General features: G+C 53.3%; 8 protein-coding genes across 8 annotated transcripts; 3 read left to right on the forward strand and 5 right to left on the reverse strand.

Annotated features, from left to right (window-relative positions):
- The first annotated feature begins 24 nt into the window (after nt 1–24).
- On the forward strand, nt 25–2,965 carry BP01DRAFT_333582 (TFIIH/NER complex ATP-dependent 5'-3' DNA helicase subunit RAD3). The gene is made up of 4 exons (XM_025573128.1): nt 25–106; nt 188–644; nt 703–819; nt 882–2,965. The coding sequence occupies exons 1-4, from the start codon at nt 90–92 to the stop codon at nt 2,691–2,693; spliced, it is 2,403 nt and encodes an 800-aa protein (XP_025434317.1). The 5' UTR covers nt 25–89; the 3' UTR covers nt 2,694–2,965.
- Nucleotides 2,906–8,521, reverse strand: BP01DRAFT_312157 (DNA-directed RNA polymerase I core subunit RPA190). The gene is made up of 4 exons (XM_025572473.1): nt 8,269–8,521; nt 7,659–8,150; nt 4,812–7,581; nt 2,906–4,750 (listed from the first exon to the last, which is right to left on the reverse strand). Exons 1-4 carry the CDS (start codon nt 8,451–8,453, stop codon nt 3,164–3,166), a joined length of 5,034 nt encoding a protein of 1,677 aa, XP_025434318.1. The 5' UTR covers nt 8,454–8,521; the 3' UTR covers nt 2,906–3,163.
- A 252-nt stretch (nt 8,522–8,773) lies between these two features.
- On the forward strand, nt 8,774–10,714 carry BP01DRAFT_353482 (U4/U6-U5 snRNP complex subunit PRP3; the record flags this gene model as incomplete). Its single annotated transcript, XM_025574194.1, has 1 exon — nt 8,774–10,714. One exon carries the CDS (start codon nt 8,777–8,779, stop codon nt 10,565–10,567), a length of 1,791 nt encoding a protein of 596 aa, XP_025434319.1. The 3' UTR covers nt 10,568–10,714.
- BP01DRAFT_353483 (RNA-binding snoRNP assembly protein NAF1) lies at nt 10,695–12,924 on the reverse strand. The gene has a single exon (XM_025574195.1). It carries the CDS (start codon nt 12,868–12,870, stop codon nt 10,873–10,875), a length of 1,998 nt encoding a protein of 665 aa, XP_025434320.1. The 5' UTR covers nt 12,871–12,924; the 3' UTR covers nt 10,695–10,872.
- Nucleotides 12,925–13,160: 236 nt separating this feature from the next.
- Nucleotides 13,161–17,254, forward strand: BP01DRAFT_371313 (uncharacterized protein; the record flags this gene model as incomplete). The annotated part of the gene is made up of 8 exons (XM_025576661.1): nt 13,161–13,234; nt 13,303–13,975; nt 14,038–14,832; nt 14,891–15,150; nt 15,947–16,057; nt 16,128–16,180; nt 16,280–16,403; nt 16,489–17,254. 8 exons carry the CDS (start codon nt 13,161–13,163, stop codon nt 17,252–17,254), a joined length of 2,856 nt encoding a protein of 951 aa, XP_025434321.1.
- A 172-nt stretch (nt 17,255–17,426) lies between these two features.
- BP01DRAFT_353485 (exonuclease V) lies at nt 17,427–19,682 on the reverse strand. Its single transcript, XM_025574196.1, has 2 exons — nt 19,263–19,682; nt 17,427–19,154 (listed from the first exon to the last, which is right to left on the reverse strand). The coding sequence occupies exons 1-2, from the start codon at nt 19,389–19,391 to the stop codon at nt 17,649–17,651; spliced, it is 1,635 nt and encodes a 544-aa protein (XP_025434322.1). The 5' UTR covers nt 19,392–19,682; the 3' UTR covers nt 17,427–17,648.
- A 219-nt stretch (nt 19,683–19,901) lies between these two features.
- Nucleotides 19,902–21,427, reverse strand: BP01DRAFT_353486 (Mpv17/PMP22 family protein). Its single transcript, XM_025574197.1, has 2 exons — nt 20,608–21,427; nt 19,902–20,477 (listed from the first exon to the last, which is right to left on the reverse strand). The coding sequence occupies exons 1-2, from the start codon at nt 21,126–21,128 to the stop codon at nt 20,072–20,074; spliced, it is 927 nt and encodes a 308-aa protein (XP_025434323.1). The 5' UTR covers nt 21,129–21,427; the 3' UTR covers nt 19,902–20,071.
- A 217-nt stretch (nt 21,428–21,644) lies between these two features.
- Nucleotides 21,645–24,287, reverse strand: BP01DRAFT_353487 (MFS transporter). Its single transcript, XM_025574198.1, has 3 exons — nt 23,599–24,287; nt 23,281–23,535; nt 21,645–23,211 (listed from the first exon to the last, which is right to left on the reverse strand). The coding sequence occupies exons 1-3, from the start codon at nt 23,966–23,968 to the stop codon at nt 22,007–22,009; spliced, it is 1,830 nt and encodes a 609-aa protein (XP_025434324.1). The 5' UTR covers nt 23,969–24,287; the 3' UTR covers nt 21,645–22,006.
- Between the last annotated feature and the right edge of the window lie 21 nt (nt 24,288–24,308).

The following is a 24,308-nucleotide window of genomic DNA, read 5'->3' on the forward strand; positions in this document are numbered from 1 at the left end:
GAAGGAAGATCTGTAGGAGGCGAACTGAAAGATACAGCGTCGGAAAATCCTCTCGGTCTTGTCGCGAGCACTGCGCTCATCCCGTCACGATGAAGTTCTTCATTGAGTAAGTTTCGGCTCGCACCTCTGCCTCTTTCCAGCGACCTATCTCCTAGGAACAAGCTTCTAATCTGATTCCGGCCTCTAGTGATCTTCCCGTGCTCTTCCCTTATCCTCGCATCTATCCCGAACAGTATGCCTACATGTGCGATCTCAAGAAGACCCTCGATGCCGGGGGTCACTGTGTCCTCGAGATGCCTTCGGGTACCGGAAAGACGGTCTCGCTGCTATCGTTGATTGTGGCGTATCAGCAACATTATCCCGAACATAGAAAGCTCATCTATTGCTCTCGAACAATGTCTGAGATCGAGAAAGCGCTGGCGGAGTTGAAGGCCCTCATGAGCTTCCGTGCTAAAGAGCTTGGCTACACCGAAGATTTTCGCGCGCTCGGACTGACCAGTCGAAAGAACCTGTGTCTCCATCCCTCAGTCAAGCGAGAAAAGAGTGGCACAGTGGTGGATGCGAGGTGTCGGAGTCTAACTGCGGGGTTTGTCAAGGAAAAGAAGGAACGAGGTGAAGATGTTGAACTGTGCGTATATCACGAGGTACGGAGAATTTGATTTGTCGTCTTGAGGGATGTGACGATTTGTTGACGCCTTACAGAACCTCGACTTACTCGAACCGCACAACCTCGTACCTCCCGGCGTCTTCACCCTTGATGGGTTGAGCAGGTATGGCGAGGAGCACAAACAATGCCCATACTTTTCAGCCCGTCGTATGGTAGGTTATCCAAAGCTCTAGCAGACCAGCTTCGGAATCTCATGTGCTCGTCTCTCATTTAGATGCCCTTCTGCAACGTCATCATATATTCCTACCACTACCTCCTCGATCCAAAGATCGCCGAAAGAGTATCCAAGGAGCTTTCCAAAGACTGCATAGTTGTTTTCGATGAGGCACACAACATCGACAACGTCTGCATTGAGTCTCTGAGCATCGACTTGACCGAAGATTCTTTACGGAAGGCCACACGCGGCGCGAACAACCTCGAACGCAAAATCAGCGAGATGAAAAGCTCAGATGCTGAGAAGCTTCAAAATGAATACACGAAGCTGGTTGAAGGACTCCGGGAGGCAGAACAAGCTAGAGAGGAGGATCAATTCATCTCAAACCCAGTCCTTCCAGACGATTTGCTCAAGGAAGCTGTACCGGGAAATATTCGTCGCGCCGAACACTTTGTCACTTTCCTCAAACGCTTCATTGAATATTTGAAGACTCGTATGAAGGTTACACACACTATCTCCGAAACCCCTTTATCGTTCTTGACACACGTCAAGGACCTCACATATATCGAGCGCAAGCCCTTGCGATTCTGCGCCGAGCGGCTTACATCACTCGTGCGCACCCTCGAACTCATCAACATAGAGGACTACCAACCACTCCAAGAGGTCGCGACCTTCGCTACCTTGGTAGCCACATACGAGAAGGGTTTCCTTCTGATCTTAGAGCCGTTCGAGTCGGAAGCAGCCACAGTACCCAACCCAGTGCTGCATTTCACATGTTTGGATGCCGCTATAGCGATCAAACCCGTCTTCGACCGATTCAGCTCCGTCATCATCACATCCGGTACCCTGTCACCCCTCGAAATGTACCCTAAGATGCTAGGCTTCGACACCGTTCTGCAGGAGTCGTACAGCATGACCCTTGCACGTCGGTCTTTTCTACCCATGATCGTCACCCGCGGATCCGACCAAGCCCAGATTTCGTCCTCATTCCAGATCCGCAATGATCCCGGTGTCGTGCGCAATTATGGAAACATGGTTCTGGAGTTTGCTCGCATCACCCCGGACGGCATTGTCGTCTTCTTCCCATCTTATCTCTACATGGAATCCATCATTAGCATGTGGCAGGGCATGGGCATCTTGGATTCCATCTGGAATTACAAACTGATCCTTGTCGAGACCCCCGATGCGCAAGAGTCATCGCTAGCTCTGGAGACCTACCGCACGGCCTGCTGCAACGGCCGTGGGGCCCTCCTTTTCTGCGTCGCTCGAGGCAAAGTCTCCGAGGGTATCGATTTCGATCACCACTACGGCCGCGCGGTGATCAACATCGGCGTGCCGTTCCAGTACACCGAGTCCCGCATCCTGAAGGCCCGCCTCGAGTTCCTCCGCGAGAACTACCGCATCCGGGAGAACGACTTCCTCTCCTTCGACGCCATGCGGCACGCCGCCCAGTGCCTGGGTCGTGTGCTGCGTGGTAAGGACGACTACGGAGTCATGGTCCTGGCAGATCGCCGCTTCCAGAAGAAGCGCAATCAGCTCCCCAAGTGGATCAGTCAGGCCATGCTGGAAAGCGAGACCAACCTCAGCACAGACATGGCCGTCGCGACCGCCAAGAACTTCCTGCGGACCATGGCTCAGCCGTTCAAGGCCCGCGACCAAGAAGGAATTTCGACGTGGAGCATAGCCGACTTGGAGAAGCACCGTGAAAAGCAGGTGTTGGAGGAGGAGCGGCTGCGGCGAGAGGAAGAGCGCGCCAATGCGCATGCAGCAAATGGCGCTCATTATGGTGGTGGCGGCGGTGCCGCCATACCACCAGACGATGAGTTCGATGATGATATTGATGAAGACCTGATGATGTTGGATGCTCAGTGATTATTCCTGCGGGCGCATCTAGGGGGGGGGTCTCTTTAACTCCCTCTCACCCTCGATCTTATGCTCATATTGGCGATCTTTTGTTTACGACCTTTTATTTTCGGCTCAGAAAAATGCTTGCATAGATTGCATGATACCACGGATGGAATCGGTGTTGAAGGGTCGATGAATGTATAGTTACAATACAGCGCAATGATTCTGCAAAAATGGAGAAAAATCTTAAAGATCTGTGTTTCGGCCTTATGCTTTTCCTGATCAAAGATTCATACTCTTAATTGAATGCTATTTATTTCTGAGAGAAATAATAAGAAGGACTTTTCTTATTCCGCTGAAAAGACAACTCCAGAAAATCGTTGGACACGTCAGAGATACGACGAATGGGAAACAGGAGGATAGAATGCGTAGGGTTACATGGAAATCAAACAGGCAAGCATATACAACGCGAAGAAATGCATCCACAGAAGATTGGTCTAAGCCACAGGAGCAAGGACATCAAACGCACCAGTACCCACGATGCCGGTACGACCAACAACGATACGGGCACTGGGACTCTTGAGGTTGTCGAAGTCTCTCTCCACGACGGCCTCCTTGAGGTAGCCGACCGTCGTCTCGAAGCTCATCTTGGCCAAGGGAGAGGAGCTGTCCTTCACCAGGCCGTTACGGTTGAAGGGACGGAAGCCACCGGACTGGGTCATCACGTCACCGATCAGGTTCAGGTGGCGGTTGTCGACGGAGATGCTGTGACCCTCGAAGACGTCGGACATCTCGCGGACAATCGAGGCACGAGCGGCCTCAACACCGTAAAGAGTGAGCATGTGGTGGATCGAGTTGGTGTACAGGGAGTGAGGCTTGATGATGTCCTGGTAGTCGCGCATGGCCAACAAGTTGACACCTTCCGTGATGACATAGGAGGGATCGCCCTTGACGGGGTCTGCCTCCACGAAAGTGCAGTTGCCCAGGCCAGGGATGGACTGAATGACCGCGGTACGGGCAGCGTCTTCGACCAAGGGCAACAGCAAAAGCTTGGGGGTATCAATGTCGTACTGCAATTGGATGGAGCAAGACCCACCCTTCTTGGGGTTGAACTTGAACTGGGTGACCTCGCCGAACTTGTTCTTGATGTCTTCCTCACGCAATTGGGCGTCTTTGCCCTGGTCGTCGGACTCATCGTCGGAGACATCATCCATGTTGATGTCCCGATTTTGGCGCGCGGTTTCGACCTCGTCATCCTCATCCTCATCCAAGGCATCCTGCTGGCGCACCATGTTCGCCTCTTCGTCCTCGGGACCTTCGTAGGAGACCTGGTTGTTGCGGTTCTGGTTGCCGCGGGCTCTCTTGGCATCATCCTCATCGTCTTCGACATCGTCATCCATCGGCTCTTCCTCGGCATCCCTGCCGCTAGGGCCATCCTGGATCGTACCAACGGAAACACCAATCTCAGGCTGGGCGGTCGAGAACTTCTTGAGGGTCTTCTCTTCGTTACGCTTCTTGAGCTCGGCCTTGGTGAGCTTCACAAGTCTAGGGATGAACTTGTTTTGCAGAGCGTTCTGCACGTCCTTCGTCGTGATGGCATACTCGGCAGTGTACTCCTCAGGAGGGAAGAACGAGATTTCGATGTCGTAGATTTTGGCCTTCATGCTGCCGGAGGAAACTCTCTCCTTGACCTGAACCTTGTCAACCACCTCTGCGATGCTGAGCTTGCTGATGGCTTTGGCGAATCTCTCGGAGTGTTCCTTGGAGAGCTCTTCATTCAGAACCAGGGTCATGGTAGGGGTCATGATGTGAGCACTAGCCGTCATAACGATTTCACGAAGACGGGGAATACCCAGCGTGACGTTCTTTGCGGAGTGACCAGCCAAGTGGAAAGTGTTCAGGGTCATCTGAGTGGAGGGTTCGCCGATAGATTGGCCGGCCACAATACCAACAGCCTCACCAGGGTCAACGACAGACTTCATGTACTTCATGTTCATCAGAGTGTTGAACGACTTCTTGGTGATGACACCCTCGATGTTCTTCTTCTTATCTCTGAGCAATCCATCCGCGTTGGCATCCTCGTACTAATGAAGTATGTCAGTTTCTGACGGAGAGTTATGAGCGGGATCTTCAATGGACACTTACCTTCTTGAGTGCTTGTGAGAATGCTTCGGAGATACTGCCCAGATTGCCTCCAGGGTGATAGAGAGAAAGAACAGGGTCCATAGCATCGATCTTGCCTGTCTTTCGGACCTTCTTGATAGCATCCTTGTGCCAGTTGACGACATCTTCCTTCTCCAAGCCGTGGAAGTCGCTCGTCAGATTAACCTGCGACATGATGGAAAGGTAATTGGAGGCCAAGAAGTCGAAATTCTTCAGGTGGACCTGCTTCGTGATATCCAGACCGTCCTCACCGTACAAGAACTGTACAATAGAACCATCTGAAGCCTCACGGACCGAAGTGTCATACTCCGCCCGCAAGCCTTCCATTCCCTTGATCAAACAACGCTGCAGATAACCGGATCTAGAAGTCTTGACGGCAGTATCAATTAGACCCTCACGACCAGCCATGGCGTGGAAGTAATATTCCTGAGGCTTGATACCAGTCAAGAAACGACCACACACATAACCGCCAGCCATAGGATTCGTATCAAACGCGCGGAAAGAGGGCAGCGTCTTACCGCTCACCATGACAGGTACACGGCGACCTTCCAAAACCTGCTGTCCAAGGTTGCAGGAGATCAGGTTGGCGTTGACGCTAGAACCCTTGGCTCCAGAAATCGTCATCGACTGCATCTGGTTCCATGGGAACGGCTTGACAAGACCTCCAGGAAGACAAGCCTTGGTGATTTCAGTGGACAACTTGGCAGTGCGAGCGTTGGAGACACTATCAAGACCACTCTGCTTCTCATCGTCGCGAAGAACCTCCTCCATGCGCCGATTCAGCTCGGCCTCCTGATCGCCGCCCGTGGCCTCGTCAAGAGTGACATACTTCAGCGCAACCTCACGACCGATGGCGGCAGCCTCGCTGATCTTTTCTCTGCGAACGCGATCACCTTCCTTGGTCAAACGAAGATCGTCAATGCCACAAGTAAACGCGCGCATGTTCAAGAACCTGGTCAAAAGTCGACCCAGGATACTGATCAATCGACCCGCGATAGTGTGTCCATAGATTTCGTGAATGGCATCAACCAGACCGCCAGCAGTAGGACCGATCTGCTTCTTATCGAGAATGCCGCAAAGCAACTCGCCGTCCTTGAAGATGACTGTGCCTTCTTCGTTACCCTCACCCCAGCGGTCACCGGGCGTGGAGGACTTGCTCTTCAGGTTAAGACCGGCTCTCCCGGGAGGCATGATGTTCTTAAGAATGGTCGTGATGACTTGTTTGCCGGTCCAGAGAGGCTTGGGTCGGATGACTGCTGGGCCAATCAATTGAATGCGGTCGGTAATCGTGTGAGAATTCTCGGGTCTCAAACAGCTGTACAAGAGCTCGTGGTAATCCTCCTCCTCAAAGAAACTGTCTCTGCACGTGAACCAGGTGCTCATGGAGATATGATCCTGAATCAAACCACGCAGAGGCTTGCCGGACGTTGCGACAAGATATTGGTGGTCCGCATCCGCAAGCATCATCGCCTCTGATCTCGCAAGTTCGTTCTGAGGGAAGTGCATGTTCATCTCGTCACCATCGAAATCCGCATTGTAGGTATTACAGTTGGCGTAGTGCATGCGAATTGTTCTCTCGTTGGGAAGGACACGGGCTTTGTGACCCATGATAGATGGCTTGTGGAGGGTAGGCTGACGGTTCATCAATACAACATCACCGGTAGTAAGATGACGGTAGACTTTCTTGTTGCGAGATCCCTTCATGCGCCAGTTAGAGGGCGCAAGGAGTTGATTAGCCAACGCCGTACGCTCATCCAAGCTCTTGAACCTCAAGTTAGTGACTTGGCCCAGCTCGTTTTCAATGGCAGAAGCACCCGGGTATTTGTCGGGACCGTTGATTACAGCCTGTTTCATCTCCCAGAAGTTGTGGTTGGTCACGGGCTCAGGATAAGTCAACTTCTTAGCGAAAACCATAGGAACACCAATCTCGTTGGTTTCGATGTTGGGATCGGGAGAGATAACACTTCGGGCAGCAAAGTTGACACGCTTTCCCATCATGTTCTTTCGGAAGAGACCCTCCTTCTTCTCGAGAACCTGCTTGATACCGTTGGGGCCGGCGGCGGCGGCGGGTCCTGCGGAAGCGTTTCGATCGCGGTCGATAAGTCCGTTCACAGTGTCCTGGAGCTGTACCATTGAGTGGAGCAGATCACGGTAATCGCGAACTCGCATAGCAGCACTAGAGCTACTGCTCTGCCTTTCCTTGCTGATCTGATTGATGATGTCGCAATTCTTCAAGATATTCGTGAAAATAGTGTTCTGCTGAGCTTCCATGATAGCACCAGCTCCTTGCTGTGCGACAGGACGATATTTGTTAGGCGGCACCAGAATGTTCTTGATGAAGAACATGTCGGCGCTCACCCGAGCCTCCTTTTTAGGCAGTGGTCGAGAGTTATACACGAGGGTCAGAATGTCCGCTTCCTTCTCGAAGAGCAAAGTCAGTGCGGCGTGGACCTCAGGCGAGGGCATGTATTGCTGGCCTTCACCCGCGGCCTGTTTCCTGCTCTCAAGCTCGGCGACGACGGCATTACCGCGGGCAACCTCCTCCTCAGCCCCATGGACCTGAGATGCAGTCTCGGATGCTCCATCAGCCAGTGCCTCCTTTGCTTTGCTGTTGAGACTTTGAGCCTGCTGGAGAAGGATCAAAGAGTTGGGTGCTTGGAATCCAGCTTGCAGCATGGCGTGTTTGGACTTCTCGGGCAGAGGCTTGCGGAAAACCTTCGAGAATTTATCTTTCCGGTAGGAAGGAGAAATCCTGCAGATTGATATTAGTTAGATAAGCTCCAGCTCGGAGGGGGAGGAATGGGCGCTGGTGGACGTGGGGTAACGTACCCACTGCAGCTGGCACACTTGCTAGGGGTGCCAATGGCTTTCATGAATTCTCTAACAAGGAAACGGCGCTGTTCCGCAGCCAACGGATTCTTCGCACCCGCCATAAGACCCTTCAATCTTCCATCTGCTTGCGCTTGTCGAATGCATTTCTTGACGTAGGAGGTTCTGCGGGCCATTCTATCGTCGTCGTCCTCGTCCTCCTCGCTGGAGCCTTCGCCGTCTTTGGCGCCTTTCCTCTTGTTGCCCGTCGAATGAGCCATGGTATCAATAACAGCGACCTCATCGACCAAGCCATATTGCAGTAGTCGTAATTTGCAGGCATAGGTATTGATTTCGAAGCGAGACATTTGGAAGCGATGGCAGTAGACACATTGCGCCTTTAGGAGACGGTACATCTGTTCGAAATAGGTGGGATTGTACACACGCACTGGCAGTTCTACATGACCGGAGTGGCCAGTGCAGGACCAGGAAGACTGACGGCATGTTGTGCAACTGATTACTGTCAGTTCGGATCCCGTTATTGTCGGGCCATTCTGAGGGTTGGAGAAGAGCGCAACCACAACACAAAGTCCAGTGTTTGAATGAGAAGCAAGCAGATCACTAGACTTACACATGGTCGCCCCAGGCACCCAGAGCAGGGTCGTAAAGACCACCGGGGACAGGATTGTTGAAGGAATCCAGCGCCGGGGTGTTCTGAATTCGCTTTACAGAGAGAGCTTTGATGTCTTCATCGGTGTAGACGCCAAAGTCAATCCCCGCAATGGTGGAAGCCACCGGTCGTGCGAAGGTCGCCATGATGTCCCCTTGCAGCTCTCGGAGCAAAGCAACGGGTGGTGCGAGTCCTTCGAATCCTTGTGTGGCTGCTGGCCTGGAGATCGAAAAAGCGGGTTCGTTCGGCCGCGACGATGCGAAAAAGTTGCACCCAACTTTTTTTCTGCCGTGCGGCACCGCCCGCTACGGCAGGCTCCACTTCTTTCCAAATCCAAATCAGTTCTGGCTCGGTCTTGCTGTACCGCCCGCCAGTTGAGCTTCCTTCTCAGCGCAGTCCAGTCTTGTCCTCTTTCGCTCTCTGTCGGCCCTCAGCTACTCCCTCGCTTTTCAAGACTTAGGTATCAGCTATGGCAGATACCTCAGGAAATGCGTTGAAGCGCCGTCATCCAGAAGATGATCAAGACAACTCTCAGAAGAGACCTCGTTCCAATCATGGCTCGCCCGCTCCACCCGCGAAAGCGACCCCGGCTGCGGGCAAGCTTGATATCGAGAAGATGGTGGCAGAAGCCAGGGCAAAAGCAGAGGCAGTACGTGCCAGACTTCAAGCAGCAAAGGGCATCGCCCCGTCGCCTTCACCAGCCGCGTCTAGTCCCAGTCCAACACCTCCAGCTGCCAGCCCGGCAATGTCTCGGCTCGAACAGATGAAGGCTCGAGTAGCTGCTGCTACCGGACGAGCCAACGCCACAGCCCAGCAACGAATTGTTCCTACGCCAGCCCCCCAGGCTCCCTCGCCTCCCCCACCTCCTCCTTTCGAAGATGAAGATGAGGGATTGTCACGCGCTCGCGGTGGTCTTGATGTCGGTCTCCACCCGGCCCTGCTATCGGACACGATCGAGTTCAGGGGTGGTAAAGGACGACAGGGCTCACAGCCCAAGAACCGCAGGACTGAATCTCCGGCTACGGCAGGACGACCTGATCGAGCTGGCCTTGACCTCTCGGGCCCATCCTTGGAGGAAATCAAAAACAACCCATACTTTGATCCGAACCTCGGTCCCAAGGCTACGGTCGCGAAGCCGCGACAAAGTCGACAGCTTATCTTTAACCAGAAGGGCAAATATATACAACAGGCGGCTGCTCTACGTCGACAGGCTCAGCTAGAGGCTATGAAGAAGCGAATTGCGGAAAGAGCACGACAGGCTGGTATTGATGAAGATTTGGATATTGAGAAGAGCTTCTTGGTGCCCGCTCCACCTGCGATTGAATGGTGGGATGAGGGCTTGGTTGATGGCGATGACTATTCGGTTATTGAGGACGAGCAAAAGCTCAAGATTGAGACATCCGATTCGATCATTACTCAATACGTTCAACATCCTGTGTTGCTTGACCCGCCACAGGAAAAGTTCAAGCCACAACAAAAGCCCATGTATCTCACACCCAAGGAACAGGCGAAGATCCGTCGCCAGCGACGAATGGCAGATTTGAAGGAGCAACAGGCGAAGATCAGGCTGGGACTTGAACCGGCTCCGCCACCGAAGGTCAAGAAGTCGAACTTGATGCGGGTACTGGGCGAGCAGGCAGTCAAAGACCCCACCGCTGTTGAGGCACGCGTTAACCGAGAGATTGCCGAACGCAAGGAGAAGCACGAGGCTGCTAACGCAGACCGCAAACTGACCAAAGAGGAGCGACGCGAAAAGCTCGCTCGACAACAGGAGGCCGACGCTGAGCGGGGTGTGTTGATGTCGGTTTATCGCATTGACACTCTCGCCAATGGACGACACCGTTTCAAGATCAGCAAGAATGCCGAACAAAACGCCCTCACCGGAGTTTGCGTCATGCATCCTCGATTCAATCTGGTCATTGTCGAGGGGGGTGCTCATTCCATCAACAATTACCGAAAGTTGATGATAAATCGCATTGACTGGACAGAAAATGCTGGCCCCGGAGCTGTACGAGAAGGTAATCGCGAAGCTCAGGCATCATGGTTAGCCGCCGAAGACGAGCAGACAGGAGAGCTGAAAGACTTAAGCCACAACAGTTGTGAGCTTCTGTGGGAGGGCCAGGTCAAAGCCCGAGCTTTTCGGAAGTGGTTGGGTGCACGCATCTGCGAAACTGATTCACAAGCAAAGGATGTTTTGGCTCGAGCGAAGCTAGAGAACTTTTGGGCATTGGCGAAGAGCGCCAAGCAAAGCGAGTCATAAGAACTGTCTTGCGCCCTGCAAACCACGCCATGATCATTACGGAATCGGTGCTCGGTTACCTAAGAATGCTATGCCAGTGACGTGTATAATTAGAAAGCTTATAACTTACTCCTATGTTCGGACTGAGCAAGTCTGCACACTGTACATATTCAGAAGACGCTTCATGTTAAATGGTGAACGTATAGAACAACTTTTGATTACCCATGCCATGAAAATGCCCCCAATTAAAGACGCAGCTACACCCAACCCCACATATCTAATTTTGTATTCCAGGTGCAAGATAGCAAACAGAAAAGAAGACACAATCATTGCCGGGGCGGACCCTGCTGATTGTTGCTAAGATGCCGTAGCAAATCCAACTGAGCCTTGACCTGGTCAAAGTTCATAGTGGGAGCCTGCGCCTGCGGTTGTTGTCCCGGAGCGTGTTGCTGCTGTTGCTGTAATTGTTGCTGTTGCTGAAGGGCAGCGATGAGCAAAGGATTGATTTGCATGTTAGGCGGAAGCTGCTGGTACGGGTTCGGCTGTTGATAGGCCTGTTGAAATGGAACCTGGAAATTGAACGGGGCCGGCACAGCTCCCTGGCTGTAAGGCTGCTGTTGCTGTTGTTGCTGTTGTTGTTGCTGCTGCTGTGGGAAAGCGAAGGGATACTGTTGAGGATGACCGTATGCACTGGACGGTTGGCCAGCACTCATCATTTGTTGCATGTAAGCAGCGTGTTGATTTTGGGCTTGAGGTTGGGGCTGATGTTGCGAAGGCTGTGCCTGTTGCTGATGATAAGACGATCGGTCATGATGCTCGCGAGTGTCGCGAGATCCTGCTCCAGCCCCTCCGCGGCTACGACCAGCGCGACCACGATCCGAGCCTCGGCCTCGGCCTCGACCACCACGGAAACCGGAGTTATTCCTGCTGTGGCCAGGAGGGCCATCCGCCTCGACAGGTGCCTCCTGCTGGCGCATCATTTCGTGCAGATTCTTCGGGCGGGCAAGGGGCGTATAGCCATCGTCTGCCGGGGAGTCGTCGTAGTTCAATTCGCTATAGCTGAGTTTTGAGGGGCCCGGTGGACCTCGCTTCGCTCTGGCAGAGTCACTCTTGCCTTCCTTATTCTTCTGGCGCTCCTGCTTCACCTTGCGCTTGTACTCGGCTTCCGCCTCGTCATCGGAGAACTCGACCTCGTCCTCACCAACTTCCTCGTCATGGTAGTTCGAAGCATCACTTCCCTTAAGCCCCTTGAGAGGTTGAGTGAAGACGAACGTAGAATGTGCCTCGACGTAGTATATAGTCTTGCCCTGCGTGATTCCACGCTCTTCGATGGCAGCTGCCGTGGGAAAGCGCACCGCATAGAGCGGGTTCTCGACTCTTCCCAGCGTCTCGGCAACTACACCGGCGATGGTACGGTCCTCCAAGCAAAGCAAGGAGCCAGACTCGAGCACCTGATATTCTCCGGAGGTGTTGGCCACGATCAGAAGGGTGTTTTCGACAATGGTTTCGACCTGGCCGAGGAGTACAATCTTCATCTCAGGAGAAATAGTAATGTCAGGGATGGGCAGAACCTCTTCGGGCATCTCATTTGCCGTCTTCAGCTGGCCACCTGATCGACCCTTTCCATCACCCTCATCGTCGGAGCCTAACTCCGCCTGCATCAGAATCCGCGCCTGTTCTTCCGGGCTCAGGATCGGATAATCTTCGTCATCGTCGCTGTCGTCGGAGGAATCCGTCGAGGAATCATCGGAAGAAGATTCGTAGGGAGAGGAGTCAATTTCCCATTCGGGATGCTCATCGTCTTGTTCCTCCTCGGCCCCTTCAACGGTACCCGCAGCAGATTCTTGTTCCCGTTCGTGGGCCGCTGCGTCGTTCGTAGCCTCTTTATCCACCTCCATGGCTTCGGGCTGTGTTTCGGGGGCGGCTCGGGCAGTTTGCTCCAACGCAAGAACAGGCTCAGCTGGAGCCGCGGAAGTCTGATCGTTACTGGTGCTGGTGTGCTGTGGTTGACTAGGCTGGTTCTCTGGGGAAGTCTCTTGGACATTATCGTTGACGAGGCTCAATCCTGGAATTGGAAGATGAGATGTGGCAGACGCTGTTACATCGCTTGTTGGGCTAACGATAGCTTCCTCCTTGTCTTTGATGTCGTCGCTGGCTACCGGAGAGCCTGCATTCAATGGTGTATTGTAGAAATCACTGCCATCATCTGCTGGGGTCAGAGCAATGGGTGGCGTATCCTGCATGCAGGGTTTTTTGGCTTGAGGCCCGTCAAGGTACTCCTCCATGTGTCCCGAGGACTGAGCAGCGGAGTTTGTGTCACTCATACTGAAGCGAATATGGTCCACAAAGAAGACAATTTGGATCGGTCGCAGATGAAGATGCGCTGAAGCAGCGGCAACTTTTTTTTGACGGAATGGAGCAGGCGAGCCGAGCAATTCCTTATCGATAAGGAGCCCGGCGCTGGCGGATCTTTCTTCCCGCTTCTCTGTATGAGGATCTATAGATGGATTGCGTAGGCGTACAAACAATCCATCGTCTGGCATTATTGCCTGTCTTCCCGACAGAACAACCTCCTCTTTCGACCTTGGCCCCTTGACGCAGCAAATGCCACATTATGGCGCCTACAAGGGAAGTCGATGCTGCTGCTGCCTTGGCAGGCGCAACGAATCCTTCGCGGACTAAAAAGAAGTACATCCCACCAGCTGGCTTCTTCCTATCGCTAGAATGATTGAGCTAATATGACGAACGCTGAACAGACCCGCGCCGTCTCCTTTTTACCTACCCTTGAACGTCACCCTCTACTTGTGCCTTATATCCAATGCGCTCGCTGCTTTATATGCTCCAATTCAGGACTGCGATGAGGTTTTTAACTTCTGGGAGCCGACCCATTACCTGGGCCATGGTTATGGACTCCAAACGTGGGAATACTCCCCGGTCTATTCGATCCGCAGCTGGCTGTATGTCTCTGCTCATGCATTGGTCGGCAAAATTGGCTCCTTCGCTTTCAGGAACAAATCCTCCGAGTTTTACGTGATACGATTCTTCCTTGCTATTGTTTGTGCCGCCTGTCAAACACGACTCTACTCCGCCATCTGCCGCACGCTTAGCCCGCGCATCGGTCTCGTCTTCCTCATGGTCATCCTCTTCAGCCCCGGTATGTTCCATGCATCTGCGGCTTTTCTCCCATCGAGCTTCACGATGTACATGTCTATGCTCGGATTGACGGCCTTTCTGGATTCGAGAGGCGGTCGCAAAACAGCTCAGGGCATTATGTGGTTCGGACTCGGCGCAATTGTCGGTTGGCCATTTGCTGGTGCTCTTATAATCCCCTTGTTGCTGAGGGAGGTGGTCATTAGTTTCTTTAGCGCAAGTCTACCTAGACTATGTCGGGGGGTTCTCGAAGGGGCTATCAGATGCCTTACGATTCTGGTATGCTTTGTTCTAGACAACTCCGTACTGCGACCTATTAAATCCGCGCTAACGGTCCTCAGGTCGCCGAAGTCATGGTTGACCATGTGTTCTTGCGCAAGCTCGTGATTGTGCCATGGAACATCGTCGCGTACAATGTCTTTGGCGGAGAGGGCCGAGGGCCTGACATCTTTGGAACCGAGCCGTGGACATTCTATGTCAGGAATCTGCTGCTAAACTTCAATATCTGGTTCGTATTTGCCATGGCCGCAGCGCCATTGCTGGCCCTTCAAGTGGTTCTCCCTTCTCAAACAGCCGACAAACAGACCTTGTTGAGGCGCCTGGCTCTCATCACTCCCTTCTACATGTGGTTTGCGATTTTTACAGCGCAGCCTCACAAAGAAGAGAGGTTCATGTATCCGGCGTACCCATTCCTTGCCCTAAATGCATCCATTTCAGTGCATATGGTGCTATCATACCTTGGCTCCAGTGACCCCAAAGAAATGGCTGGTCGCCTTACACCCAAGATCAAGCTCGCAGCGGTGGTGTCCATGTTCGTCCTAGCCATCAGTGCGGGCTTTCTCCGAACGATGGGGATGGTCACCGCTTATAGTGCGCCACTGAAGGTCTTCGAGCCCTTGGAGCAGCCAGGGGTAGCACAACCCGGGGACTTCCTGTGTCTTGGCAAAGAGTGGTATCGGTTCCCTTCATCTTTCTTCCTGCCTCATGGTATGCAAGCCAAATTCATTCGCAGTGAGTTTCGTGGACTGCTTCCTGGCGAGTTTCCTGTTGCCAAGGATTTGGCTTCTCTCCTGCAAGGCACCTCAACGATCCCGCCGGGTATGAATGATCGAAACGAGGAAGACCTTGGCAAATACGTAAGTTTGCTCCAGAGCTTCCCCGCAATCTGCTGCAGGTGTTAACACGAAGGTTTAGGTGGAAATCTCGCAATGCTCCTTCCTTGTGGATTCCCACTTCCCAGGCCGAGAAGCAACCGACTTAGAGCCCAACTATACTCAGGATGAAAAGGTATGGGAGAAGCTGGCATGTCACGACTTCCTTGATGCCTCCCAGACAGGCCTTCTGGGTCGTCTTACCTGGACTCCGGATTTGCCGATAGTGCCGCGATCTTTGCAGCGTCACTGGGGAGAGTATTGTCTGCTTCGACGACGCAATGCCGATGCAAAGCCGGAGGAGTATTGATTGCACAATCGTGCAGCGCGGAGGCGGTGACCACAGACAAATAGCAGTAATTAAATGCTGTAGATGAACCACAGACGTCTATTTTCCCCGGTTTGCCCGTGTGAGTAAGTCATATGCGACCCTGCAGACAGACCAGCCACAGCCAGTCTCTCTCTCTCTCTCTCTGGGCAACATGAGTCTTTGCCTGATTGGGAAAAGATATCCCCCGGCGTGAGCGGACACGATACCAGAGATAAGACCGCCACCTGCTAGCCAGGCAGGCCGAGTTGCAGGTTGGGGATTGATGTCAATGTGAGGGGGTTCCCAATCAACGGATCTTATCGCAGAAGCCTATCAGTCACACCGCGTCTCATTAACCGAAGCGGTAACACTGCCTGTTGGACAACACCTTGACTTTATGTTCTGTACATACACACATGTCTATATATACCAATCTGTATAAAGATGTCGGTCCCAGACTGATTTGGACTTGAGAATATCCTACCATGGTAATCAGAGACATTTATTTCCATCTCCAGCATACCCCAACATGGAGACCATCCAAGAACACGCTCCCAACGTTGTGCTCATCTGCCTCGTCACCTCCCTAGGCGTCTACCTCCTCAACAAGGCCCTCCAGACATGGAAGACTCTCGATTCAGGCCGCACGAGACAGTCGACGCCGAGTCTCGAAGCCTCCAAGAACAAGAACGAGGATGCTAAACGAACTCCTGGCGGTGAGATCCCTGAAACTCGGTCTTCCGTTGCATGCATCTCCAAGTCACCCTGCAGACACTAACAGGACGAGAGGTACACAGTATGGACGCCTTCGGACTTCAAGAGACCCCCGGCGACACCTTTTGCCGACTGGGATGTGCACAAGACGAAGCCGATTCCCTACCGCCCATTTCGATACGGGCCGTAAGTCATGATCATCTATCCCACTTTTATGCTGTTCCCGGGCAGAAGGCCAAATTGACCATCGACACAGCAAGTACTTTGTCACCATGGGCCTACGCAGTATGAAATGGGATGAATGGATCGGTGAGTTGGCCTTTGCTGTATACACACACACACACACACACACACATACACAACACGAATAGCACAAGCCACTGACTGTGAACCCACCCTCCTCCCTAGAGCTGGACAACCACTACCTCCGATTCCATGCCGACAAAGCGCTCCGCATCAAGGAACGAGGCTCGAGATGCTGCCGCACGCACCCAGACGCAATGGACGCGGCCATCGAGCTCCTTGAAGAGCTGTAAGTCCAACCAAGCCAAAAACAGCACCACCAATCCAAACCCCGGAGATGACAACAATAATAACAACAACAACAACAACAACAGAGCCAGCTACCTCCCCGAGCGCTACCCCAGCATGTTCCAGAAGACCGCGACGGGGCTAACCAACACAATCACGCACGAAACCTTCGACATTACGCAGCGGCCCCTCCCCGAAGACCCGATGATGATCTGCGCGCGGCTGGTACAAGACGACCTCGCCATCATGCTCGAACGGGCCGACGGCGAATACTACCTCCTGGCGGGCGCGGTGCTTCTGGCAGGATTCTGGCGACTCGAGGACAAGTACGAGATGCGGCTATCGGAGATCCACACCTCGGGGTCGGTGCCGCAGTACACGGAGAAGCTGGAGCGGGGGATGAGGAACTTCTTCCGACGGCTGCGGCCGGAGGACCCGGTGGTGCGCAACAACTACTTCATCCAGGTGGACGATGCGCTGGCGTGGTCGCACAGCATCGGGTCCGAGGACGCCGCCGAGGTCTCGTGGAATACCGCCCAGAAGAACAAGGCGATCGAGCACCACTTCTTCCGCTCGGAGCGCCAGTCGCTGCGTCGGCTGCCCCGGTCGGGGGGGGTGGTGTTCACCATCCGCACGTACTTTGAGCCTGTCACGGCTGTCGCGGAAGAGCCTTATGTGCCGGGCCGCTTGGCGTCGGCGGTGCGCAGCTGGGGCGACGATGTGTCGCGCTACAAGGGGAAGGAGAAGTATGAGGAGGTGTTGCTGGAGTTCTTGGATCGGAAGCATCAGGAGCAGCTGGCGAATGGGTTGGATTTGGAGACGGAGGAGGAGGTTAGGAAGTATCCTTTCTAGCTTGTCGTTTTTGTGTCTGAGTGGCTATGGGGTGCTAGTAGGGTTGAGATGGAGTGTGACTTGGGGGTTTATTGTATATACGGACAGTTCCGACTTCTTGTTTGGATTAGATTAAGATATTCCATGGATGGATTGTTTCTTGAGTGTGGTTCACTTCTAATATTGGCGAAAGCAGACTTTCGTCTCGACCAGTACCCTTCTTAATACACAGGATCTATCTCTGCGAATATGCAGATCATCCCAGACAAGATTCAGTCACATCATAACCGTAGTCCTATCTATCCGAGGACAGCGCTCTTATCAACCTATCAGTACCACGGACCCAATCCTCCCAAAGGAAAATCTATATATATATATACATATATATATCCACAGGTCCAAACAGCAGAGCGAATCATGTGGCATTCATCTCGATATCCAGCTTCTGCTGCCTCCGACGCGAATAGTCCCACTCCCGCTCCTGACGCCATGAGCACTCATCGCGAAACTCGCAGATGCGGCATTTCCACGCATCCATAACCTCCACCCCGCGGGGTGAACGTGCGCCACGCCACCACTCCATCTGGTCCGCCACGTACGAGTTCATGGAAGTGGGGTCAAAGAGAAACGACCGGCTGCCCAGGATGCGTCTCTCCACGTCCGTCGTCGGCTTGGAGGAGATGTACTTTGCGGTGAGCAGCGGGGAGAGAAGGGTAGGGTAGGGCTCGAGCAGGGCTGGCTGGAACTCCGAGGGGATGGATGGGGCAACGGAGATGGAGGGCTGAGACGGGGGCAGGAATGTGAGGCGAAGGCTCTCCTTCATTAGGGTCCAGAGGGATGTGAGATTGTTGTGAGAGGTGAGAATGCTGGTGAAGTCTTGGCTGGCAGTTGGAGCGGACGATGGTGATTTGGATGAAGAAGAAGCATTCTCAGCATCCTCTTGTGTCAAGATGAAGTCCGGGTCGAATTCCTGGTTCGATAGCGCGTCAAAGTACTGGTCGTTAAGACCGCCGACTTCGTGGATGAAGGCGTCGGTGAAGGGACGCTGCGCGTCGAGGTTGTACCGCGCGGCCAGAAGGTCAATGGTCACGTCGTCGCTGGTGACGAGGCGATTGAGCATGTGATAGTAGAGCTGGAGTTGCAGCTGAGTGGGACGGAACGAGGAGCTCTTGACCGTCGGCACGGAGGCGCTGCCGCGCGTCTTGACGTCCGTCAAGTAAATCCTGGGTATGCTGGGGAGCTGCTCGGAGGAACTCTGGCTACTGGTCGCTTCGAGCGCAGCAGCTTCTGGTTCTTCGTCCTCTCTCGCATACACGTCGGACAGCTTCCTTCCGCCCCGTGATGGCGCAAGCAGATAATCCGTTAGGGACATCTGATACTCCGGCATGATCGCCCTCGTCGCTTCAATGTCGGCATAATAAGAGGCGGCCGTCGCCTCCAGGGCTGAATCGGGGCATTCGATAGACAGTTGGTCGATAACGCCGGTGACGAGCTCGCCGTCCACCAAGCCCCAGACTTCCAGCTCTCGTGTAATGCCATAATCCCGCAACAGCTGCAAGCCCTGGATGATATTCCAAATGCGCAGGGCGAGCGCATCTTCCTTGGTCGTAATCTCAACCGGCACCGTCGTGTAGATCTCGTCTTCGAGCGTCTTGTGTATCGTACTGCCCATCTTCATCGCCGGGGTGCGGCGTTTCCGTCCATGCTTCGTAAGCGTGTACCAGTACTGCAGCTCGCACCACGCGGGCGAGATCAGGTCCGTGACTGAGAAAGCCTTGTTCGGGGGTCGTCGGAATCGCTCCATGGGGGATCTCGTATCCTCCTCCGCAGTTACTTCGTTGGTGGCTTCGAGGTGACGAGCTGCTTGGCGCTCGCGTTCCTTCTCTCTGCCTTCAGAGGAGTTCGGATGCTCAACTAAACGCTTCGTGGAGGGCCCCAGGTTAGCGTCGCGATCAACATACCAACAAAAGCAAAGAGCACAGATCTTCAAAAAAACAGAAGCAAGCAAGGGCAAAAGGGAGAATATTACCAGACGTGGTACCAGGGTGACCTGGAATCTGCGCTGGGCGTGCACCGTACGGCCAAGTCCTGCGTGTCTGCCAGGCAGGCTTCTCCCGCCCAAACACCCGAGGCAACGGGCGAGGCGACGAACTTGCATACTGATCCTCGATATCTCCTATCGTCACGGAGACTTCAATAGGCACGGGGAGTGGTCGAGCTGGCGGTGCAGGGTTTGCGACTACAGAGTCGGAGGTCGCGTGGTTCGTGGCGACTTTGGCAAGCAATTCGTCCAGCAGCACCTCTTCTTCGGGCGAAAAGTCGGAGCCGTAGTCGCTGCTGCTGTCGCTATCCGCAAAGGCCCCGGAAACTAGTATCGGAGACTGATGGTGGCATGGCATGCCTGCAATGCGTGGAGAGCATTCATGCCATGCGACGTGGTATGGGGGTGTCGAAGCGGGGGGGAGAAGAAGTGAACGAGGCTACAGAGAGGAAGAGGCGAATGGGAGCGGGCCGATTGTGAAGCATGCTTCACGTCATCCACTTGGTTTCTTCGCCCTCGATGCTACCCTCGATTCCTCCATAAGATAACTTTCGAGTCAATAATGGTCTTCTATAGGTTTCGACGATCGCTTTGAATGTACACCGAGCAGATAAAGCTGCTGTCCAAGTCTATGTTTAATCTATCGCGTCTTGCGTTCTGCTAATCTATAGACAAATTCATAACATATAATAATACCGCACGCCATGAAAACGTCTAGGATATCCCAAAGTCAACCAAGATGAGAAACAAAAAAAGAAACAAATGGAATAACAAATCTAACAAAAGAAACAGCTGGATCATGCCCTGATAGCCGCAGCACCAGCGCTAATGCCCACCGGCTCGATTGTCTCGGTCATCTCTGCCTCGACCTCGCGCGCTGCCTTCTGGTTCAACCAGCTCAGATACGTTTGCCATCCCACCGCAATTACCCCGGAGAATATGCTTCGAAACTGAGGCGACACGTACATGAAGCTGAAGGCGGTGACGGCGGGCCACAGCTTCACGCTGTTCGAGATACTGACTGGCAGAGCCAGCTTGAGCCGCTCAAATGTCTCCTCGAATGACTTGCCCGTCAACAGCGACTGAAGACTAAAGAAATAGGTGTTGAAAACCGGGGTGAACACGGCCTGCTGCACGCAGACCTTTGTCAAGATCGAGAGGAATTTAGACGAATAGTTGAAATTATTGTGGAGGAACATGAACCTGTTCGTTGCGCCCACCAGCAACAAGTCAGCTCGCTTCATTGTCACCCTTGTGCGGAACATCACCCTATCACGTAATAACCAAAGACAACGCGCGCGTGTCTGTCAACTAGATGAAGGATGTGACATACCATTTGAAAGTCGGAATACTCGATCCTATCCCCACGGTCAAATGTCGCAGCGTTCTCAGCGGATCGTATCCTCCCTTGGCTGCCTCATTCTCCTCTTCACTAGCTGCCGCACTTTTGCCCTCCTTTTCTCCCGGTGAAGCCGGTGCCGGTGCAGGCTTCTCTGGGAAAAACAACTGCGCACTCAGATCCCCGCACAGGTAGATGATGACCGAGCTCCACAGCTGCGTCGCATACGGCCGTCGCTCCTGGACCCGCGAATATGCCCGCGCCACTCTTCCCACAGGACCAGCCTGGATAACCTGGAGCAGCGATCGCGAGCCCACCTGTCCCGTGGACGAGGCCGGAACAACTGGCACGCCCGACGCTGAGGCAGCCGTCTGCGCATCAGCTGGTGGTCGAGAGGCTTTTGACGGTTCTGAACTAGACGGTTTTGAAGAAGACTGGTATCGCCGCGATCGGAGCGATCGGGATATTTGATGCGACCGGGGAACCGTTGATCTGGTAAAGACGGTGGCGCTCATAGTTGCGATTTATTGTGGTTTGAGGTGGTGTGCTTGATACAGTCACTCGCATCTATACGTAGAACAGGGTATTTTGGCGAAGGCCAGGACAATGAGGTCGCGAGAGACTCCCGGTGTAGAGTTGGGCGACCGGCCACATCAATGAGCGCAGAACCACGAGTCTCACACCGGTTGGTTCAGTCGAGCATGCAAAACGTCTCCACGGCCTGAAACTACCGTCACAGAGTGATAAGGAACGATGTAGGGCCGTAAGCTAGTGTGTAATCAAAAATGACAACAAAGGGGAAACATGATTATGAATCATCTTTGGGGGGAAGAGAAAGTCCGGAAGGCAAATGTCGGGAGCGCATAAGCAACAGCCCTTGCCGAGGGTCGGCGCAGCGATCCGACTGAAGGGGGGGCAAAGCTTTTAATCGCTTATCTCCGAATCAATTAAAAACAGCGGGGTCCATGACTACAATATACATAAGTACCTATTATCCACATACAATCATACAGTCCTAGTAGTGTACACATCTTATACATAAATTCTATCACTATCATTATTAGGATCGGAGAGTCTCTATATAAATGCCTGAAAACACCAGAAATCTCTCCTCTATGGAAAAACAAAGGGGGAAGGAAAAAGGCAACGGGCATGTACATAAAAGCACTGGGTATATCAACATGCAAATCATCAAACAATCACGACCCAAAAGGGCTGATTGTTTCATTTCACTCGACGCGGCCATTCGGCTCACATCAACATCTTTGGGGGAGGCAATAGTTACTAAAGATTATGTAGTAGGCGAGAAGTGAATATGTGCTTTTGAGGTTTGTTGGGCCCAGTTTGAGCAGCTGGTGCCATTCGGCCATTGGACTTGACCTTGCTGAGCAAATCAAGCCTTGAAAGATTCACGGGTGTGGACACGGTCGATATCGTATGGGTTGCCCTCGTAGAGTGATTGGCGAACGGAATTGACGGTATGAGTCGAGGCCTTGCTGCGCGTACGGTGCAATTCGGCCGTTCTCTCCTGGTGGCTCGAGTCGGAATCAGCGCTGAGTGTCTCAGCAGCAGGGGCTTCTGTGCGGTCGAATTGATGCTCCTCCTTGGTCTCCTGCTGAGATGCCTCCTCCGAGACCGAGGCCTTCGTCATAAACTGCGCCAGCATCTGCCGCATGAAAGCGTCGGACTCGGCAGCATACTTGCAACGCTTGCGAATGGCTGGCCCGTACTTGTAGAACATGAAGGGGAATGGGACACAGGCAAGCGCCAAGAAAGCCGGGATACAGGTGGCCCAGTGAATGCCCAGATTGTCGTACATGTAGGTTGTGAAAAGTGGGAAGACAGCACCGAAAATGGAACGCATAACCGAGTTGGCAGCCAGCACTGAAGCTGCAAAGATGGTGTAGGTATCAATGAGATATGACAAATTGCTTAAGAAGACCAAGACCAGGCCAAAACCGAAGGGCACTCCAGCGGCCACACTGGCCATCCAGTGAATAGAGCTGTAGTCTGTCCAGGCAAACCAGAAGAGTCCAACGGGAACTGCGACGGAGGCGATAAGGCACGGAGGCAAGCGAGCTTCTGGGGGCGCAAAGCCACCGTGCTTCTCCTGGACACGGATGTATCGCTTGTTGTCGATAATGTTGTAAACCACAGCTCCGAGCATGCCCACCATGATGCCCAGGAATGGGAGACTGCCAACTCCCTGGTTCCAGCCACGGTATTCTTCGTAGACGATGGGATAAGCAGCGAACAGCATGTAGAGGGTTCCGTAAACAATGGCGATGTAAAGAGAAAGCAGAAAGACGATCGGCTCCTTGAAGAGCAGGATCCAGGGGCGAGACAACGCAGTCTTGAAAGCCTGTCCGAGGGTTGTCTTGCCCTGGTCAATATCAATCTTGCTGCGGTACACCTTGCCAGTAAGCTTGCTCAACTTCTCGGCGCGACGACGAAGAAGCACGGGTGCGTATGTCTCGGGGACGGTCAATGATCCAAGAATCCACACGACACCAGTGAAGGCACCGAGGAACCCCATCACCCATTTCCATCCAGCGTTCATTCCCAAGAAGCCACCAATGATCGGACCCAGCACAGGACCTATATTGAGGAAGGGAGGTTAGCAACGGTTCACGGAAAGTCGACGCAAAAGATTCAGAGGAAGCATACCCAAGAATGGAGCGGCAGCGAACAAACTCGTCGCAACACCTCTCTGCTTGGCAGAAAACATGTCGGCGATGACACCACCAGCATTGGTCAGAGGTGAAGATCCGAAAGAACCTGCGAAGAAACGAAGGATGATGAGGGTCCAGGCGTTTTTGGAACCAGCACTGCCTGCGGTGAATGCCGTGAGAGCCATGTAAGTAATGCAATACACGATTTGACGGCCAAACATTTCCGACAGCGGTGCCCACAGAAGCGGTCCTATTCTTTAGTTAGGGCGAGTCGATGAAGACAAGATAGATGGGGATCAGGATGAAGGCGTACCAATAGCGAAACCAATGACGAAAAGAGAAACACCAAGGGTTGCCACTTCAGTACCGATTCCGAACTCTTCTTCGATCTCAACAATGCCACCAGTATACGCGGAGGATACGAGGGCGACGGCCAAGGTCGCGAGCGCCATCATCATGGTGAAAGTCCATTTCTTTGCTTCACTGAACTGCAGAGGGTTTCGAGGATCCTCGGGGAGCCAGGTGACTGCATAAGGATCTTCATCGGTACCGGATCCAGGATAGTGATGGTCGACGATTTCCTGAGTGACCACACCTTGGTCGGTTAATAGACGCCAGAACGGAATCTTGTTGCCGGCGATGGCCACAGCCGAAGTCCCATGATCCCCCTTATCGTTGGCCATTGCGGGAGGGAGAAGGGCGAGCCGAAGGTGAAGCTGAGATGTGTAGTCGATGGATGGATGACAAGGGTTGGCAGGGTGATGTTGTTGTTGTAGTAGGCGGCAGGCCAACTATGCACCACTGCTGAACCGATGCTGAATAAGGTATCTAGTGGGCACCTGGTCCAAACAACAAATAAAGCCAAACGTGACAAAACGTAGTTAGTAGCAGGCCACTGAGAGGCTGTAGACACTGTAGTCGACGTCTGAAAGATGACGGTCAGATCAGGTATAATCCAATAATGATCTCCAACTTAAACCGAAGCCTCCCACACAATCGCAGGGACATGGCATCGGATATATA

This window comes from Aspergillus saccharolyticus (assembly GCF_003184585.1).
Source record: "Aspergillus saccharolyticus JOP 1030-1 unplaced genomic scaffold BP01scaffold_4, whole genome shotgun sequence".
Classification (NCBI taxonomy): domain Eukaryota; kingdom Fungi; phylum Ascomycota; class Eurotiomycetes; order Eurotiales; family Aspergillaceae; genus Aspergillus; species Aspergillus saccharolyticus.

Coding starts and splice junctions, on each gene's coding strand:
- BP01DRAFT_333582 (XM_025573128.1), top strand. Junction 645..702: donor AACTGTGCGTATATCACGAG/GTACGGAGAATT, acceptor GACGCCTTACAG/AACCTCGACTTACTCGAACC. Junction 820..881: donor ACTTTTCAGCCCGTCGTATG/GTAGGTTATCCA, acceptor TCTCTCATTTAG/ATGCCCTTCTGCAACGTCAT.
- BP01DRAFT_312157 (XM_025572473.1), bottom strand. CDS start 8,453: ATGGCGACCTTCGCACGACCGGTGGCTTCCACCATTGCGGGGATTGAC. Junction 7,582..7,658: donor AAGTGTGCCAGCTGCAGTGG/GTACGTTACCCC, acceptor ATCAATCTGCAG/GATTTCTCCTTCCTACCGGA. Junction 4,751..4,811: donor TCTCACAAGCACTCAAGAAG/GTAAGTGTCCAT, acceptor ATACTTCATTAG/TACGAGGATGCCAACGCGGA.
- BP01DRAFT_353483 (XM_025574195.1), bottom strand. CDS start 12,870: ATGAGTGACACAAACTCCGCTGCTCAGTCCTCGGGACACATGGAGGAG.
- BP01DRAFT_353485 (XM_025574196.1), bottom strand. CDS start 19,391: ATGCAAGTTCGTCGCCTCGCCCGTTGCCTCGGGTGTTTGGGCGGGAGA. Junction 19,155..19,262: donor TCACCCTGGTACCACGTCTG/GTAATATTCTCC, acceptor CCCTCCACGAAG/CGTTTAGTTGAGCATCCGAA.
- BP01DRAFT_353486 (XM_025574197.1), bottom strand. CDS start 21,128: ATGAGCGCCACCGTCTTTACCAGATCAACGGTTCCCCGGTCGCATCAA. Junction 20,478..20,607: donor AGTATTCCGACTTTCAAATG/GTATGTCACATC, acceptor CGCAACGAACAG/GTTCATGTTCCTCCACAATA.
- BP01DRAFT_353487 (XM_025574198.1), bottom strand. CDS start 23,968: ATGGCCAACGATAAGGGGGATCATGGGACTTCGGCTGTGGCCATCGCC. Junction 23,536..23,598: donor CGTCATTGGTTTCGCTATTG/GTACGCCTTCAT, acceptor ACTAAAGAATAG/GACCGCTTCTGTGGGCACCG. Junction 23,212..23,280: donor CGCTGCCGCTCCATTCTTGG/GTATGCTTCCTC, acceptor TCCTCAATATAG/GTCCTGTGCTGGGTCCGATC.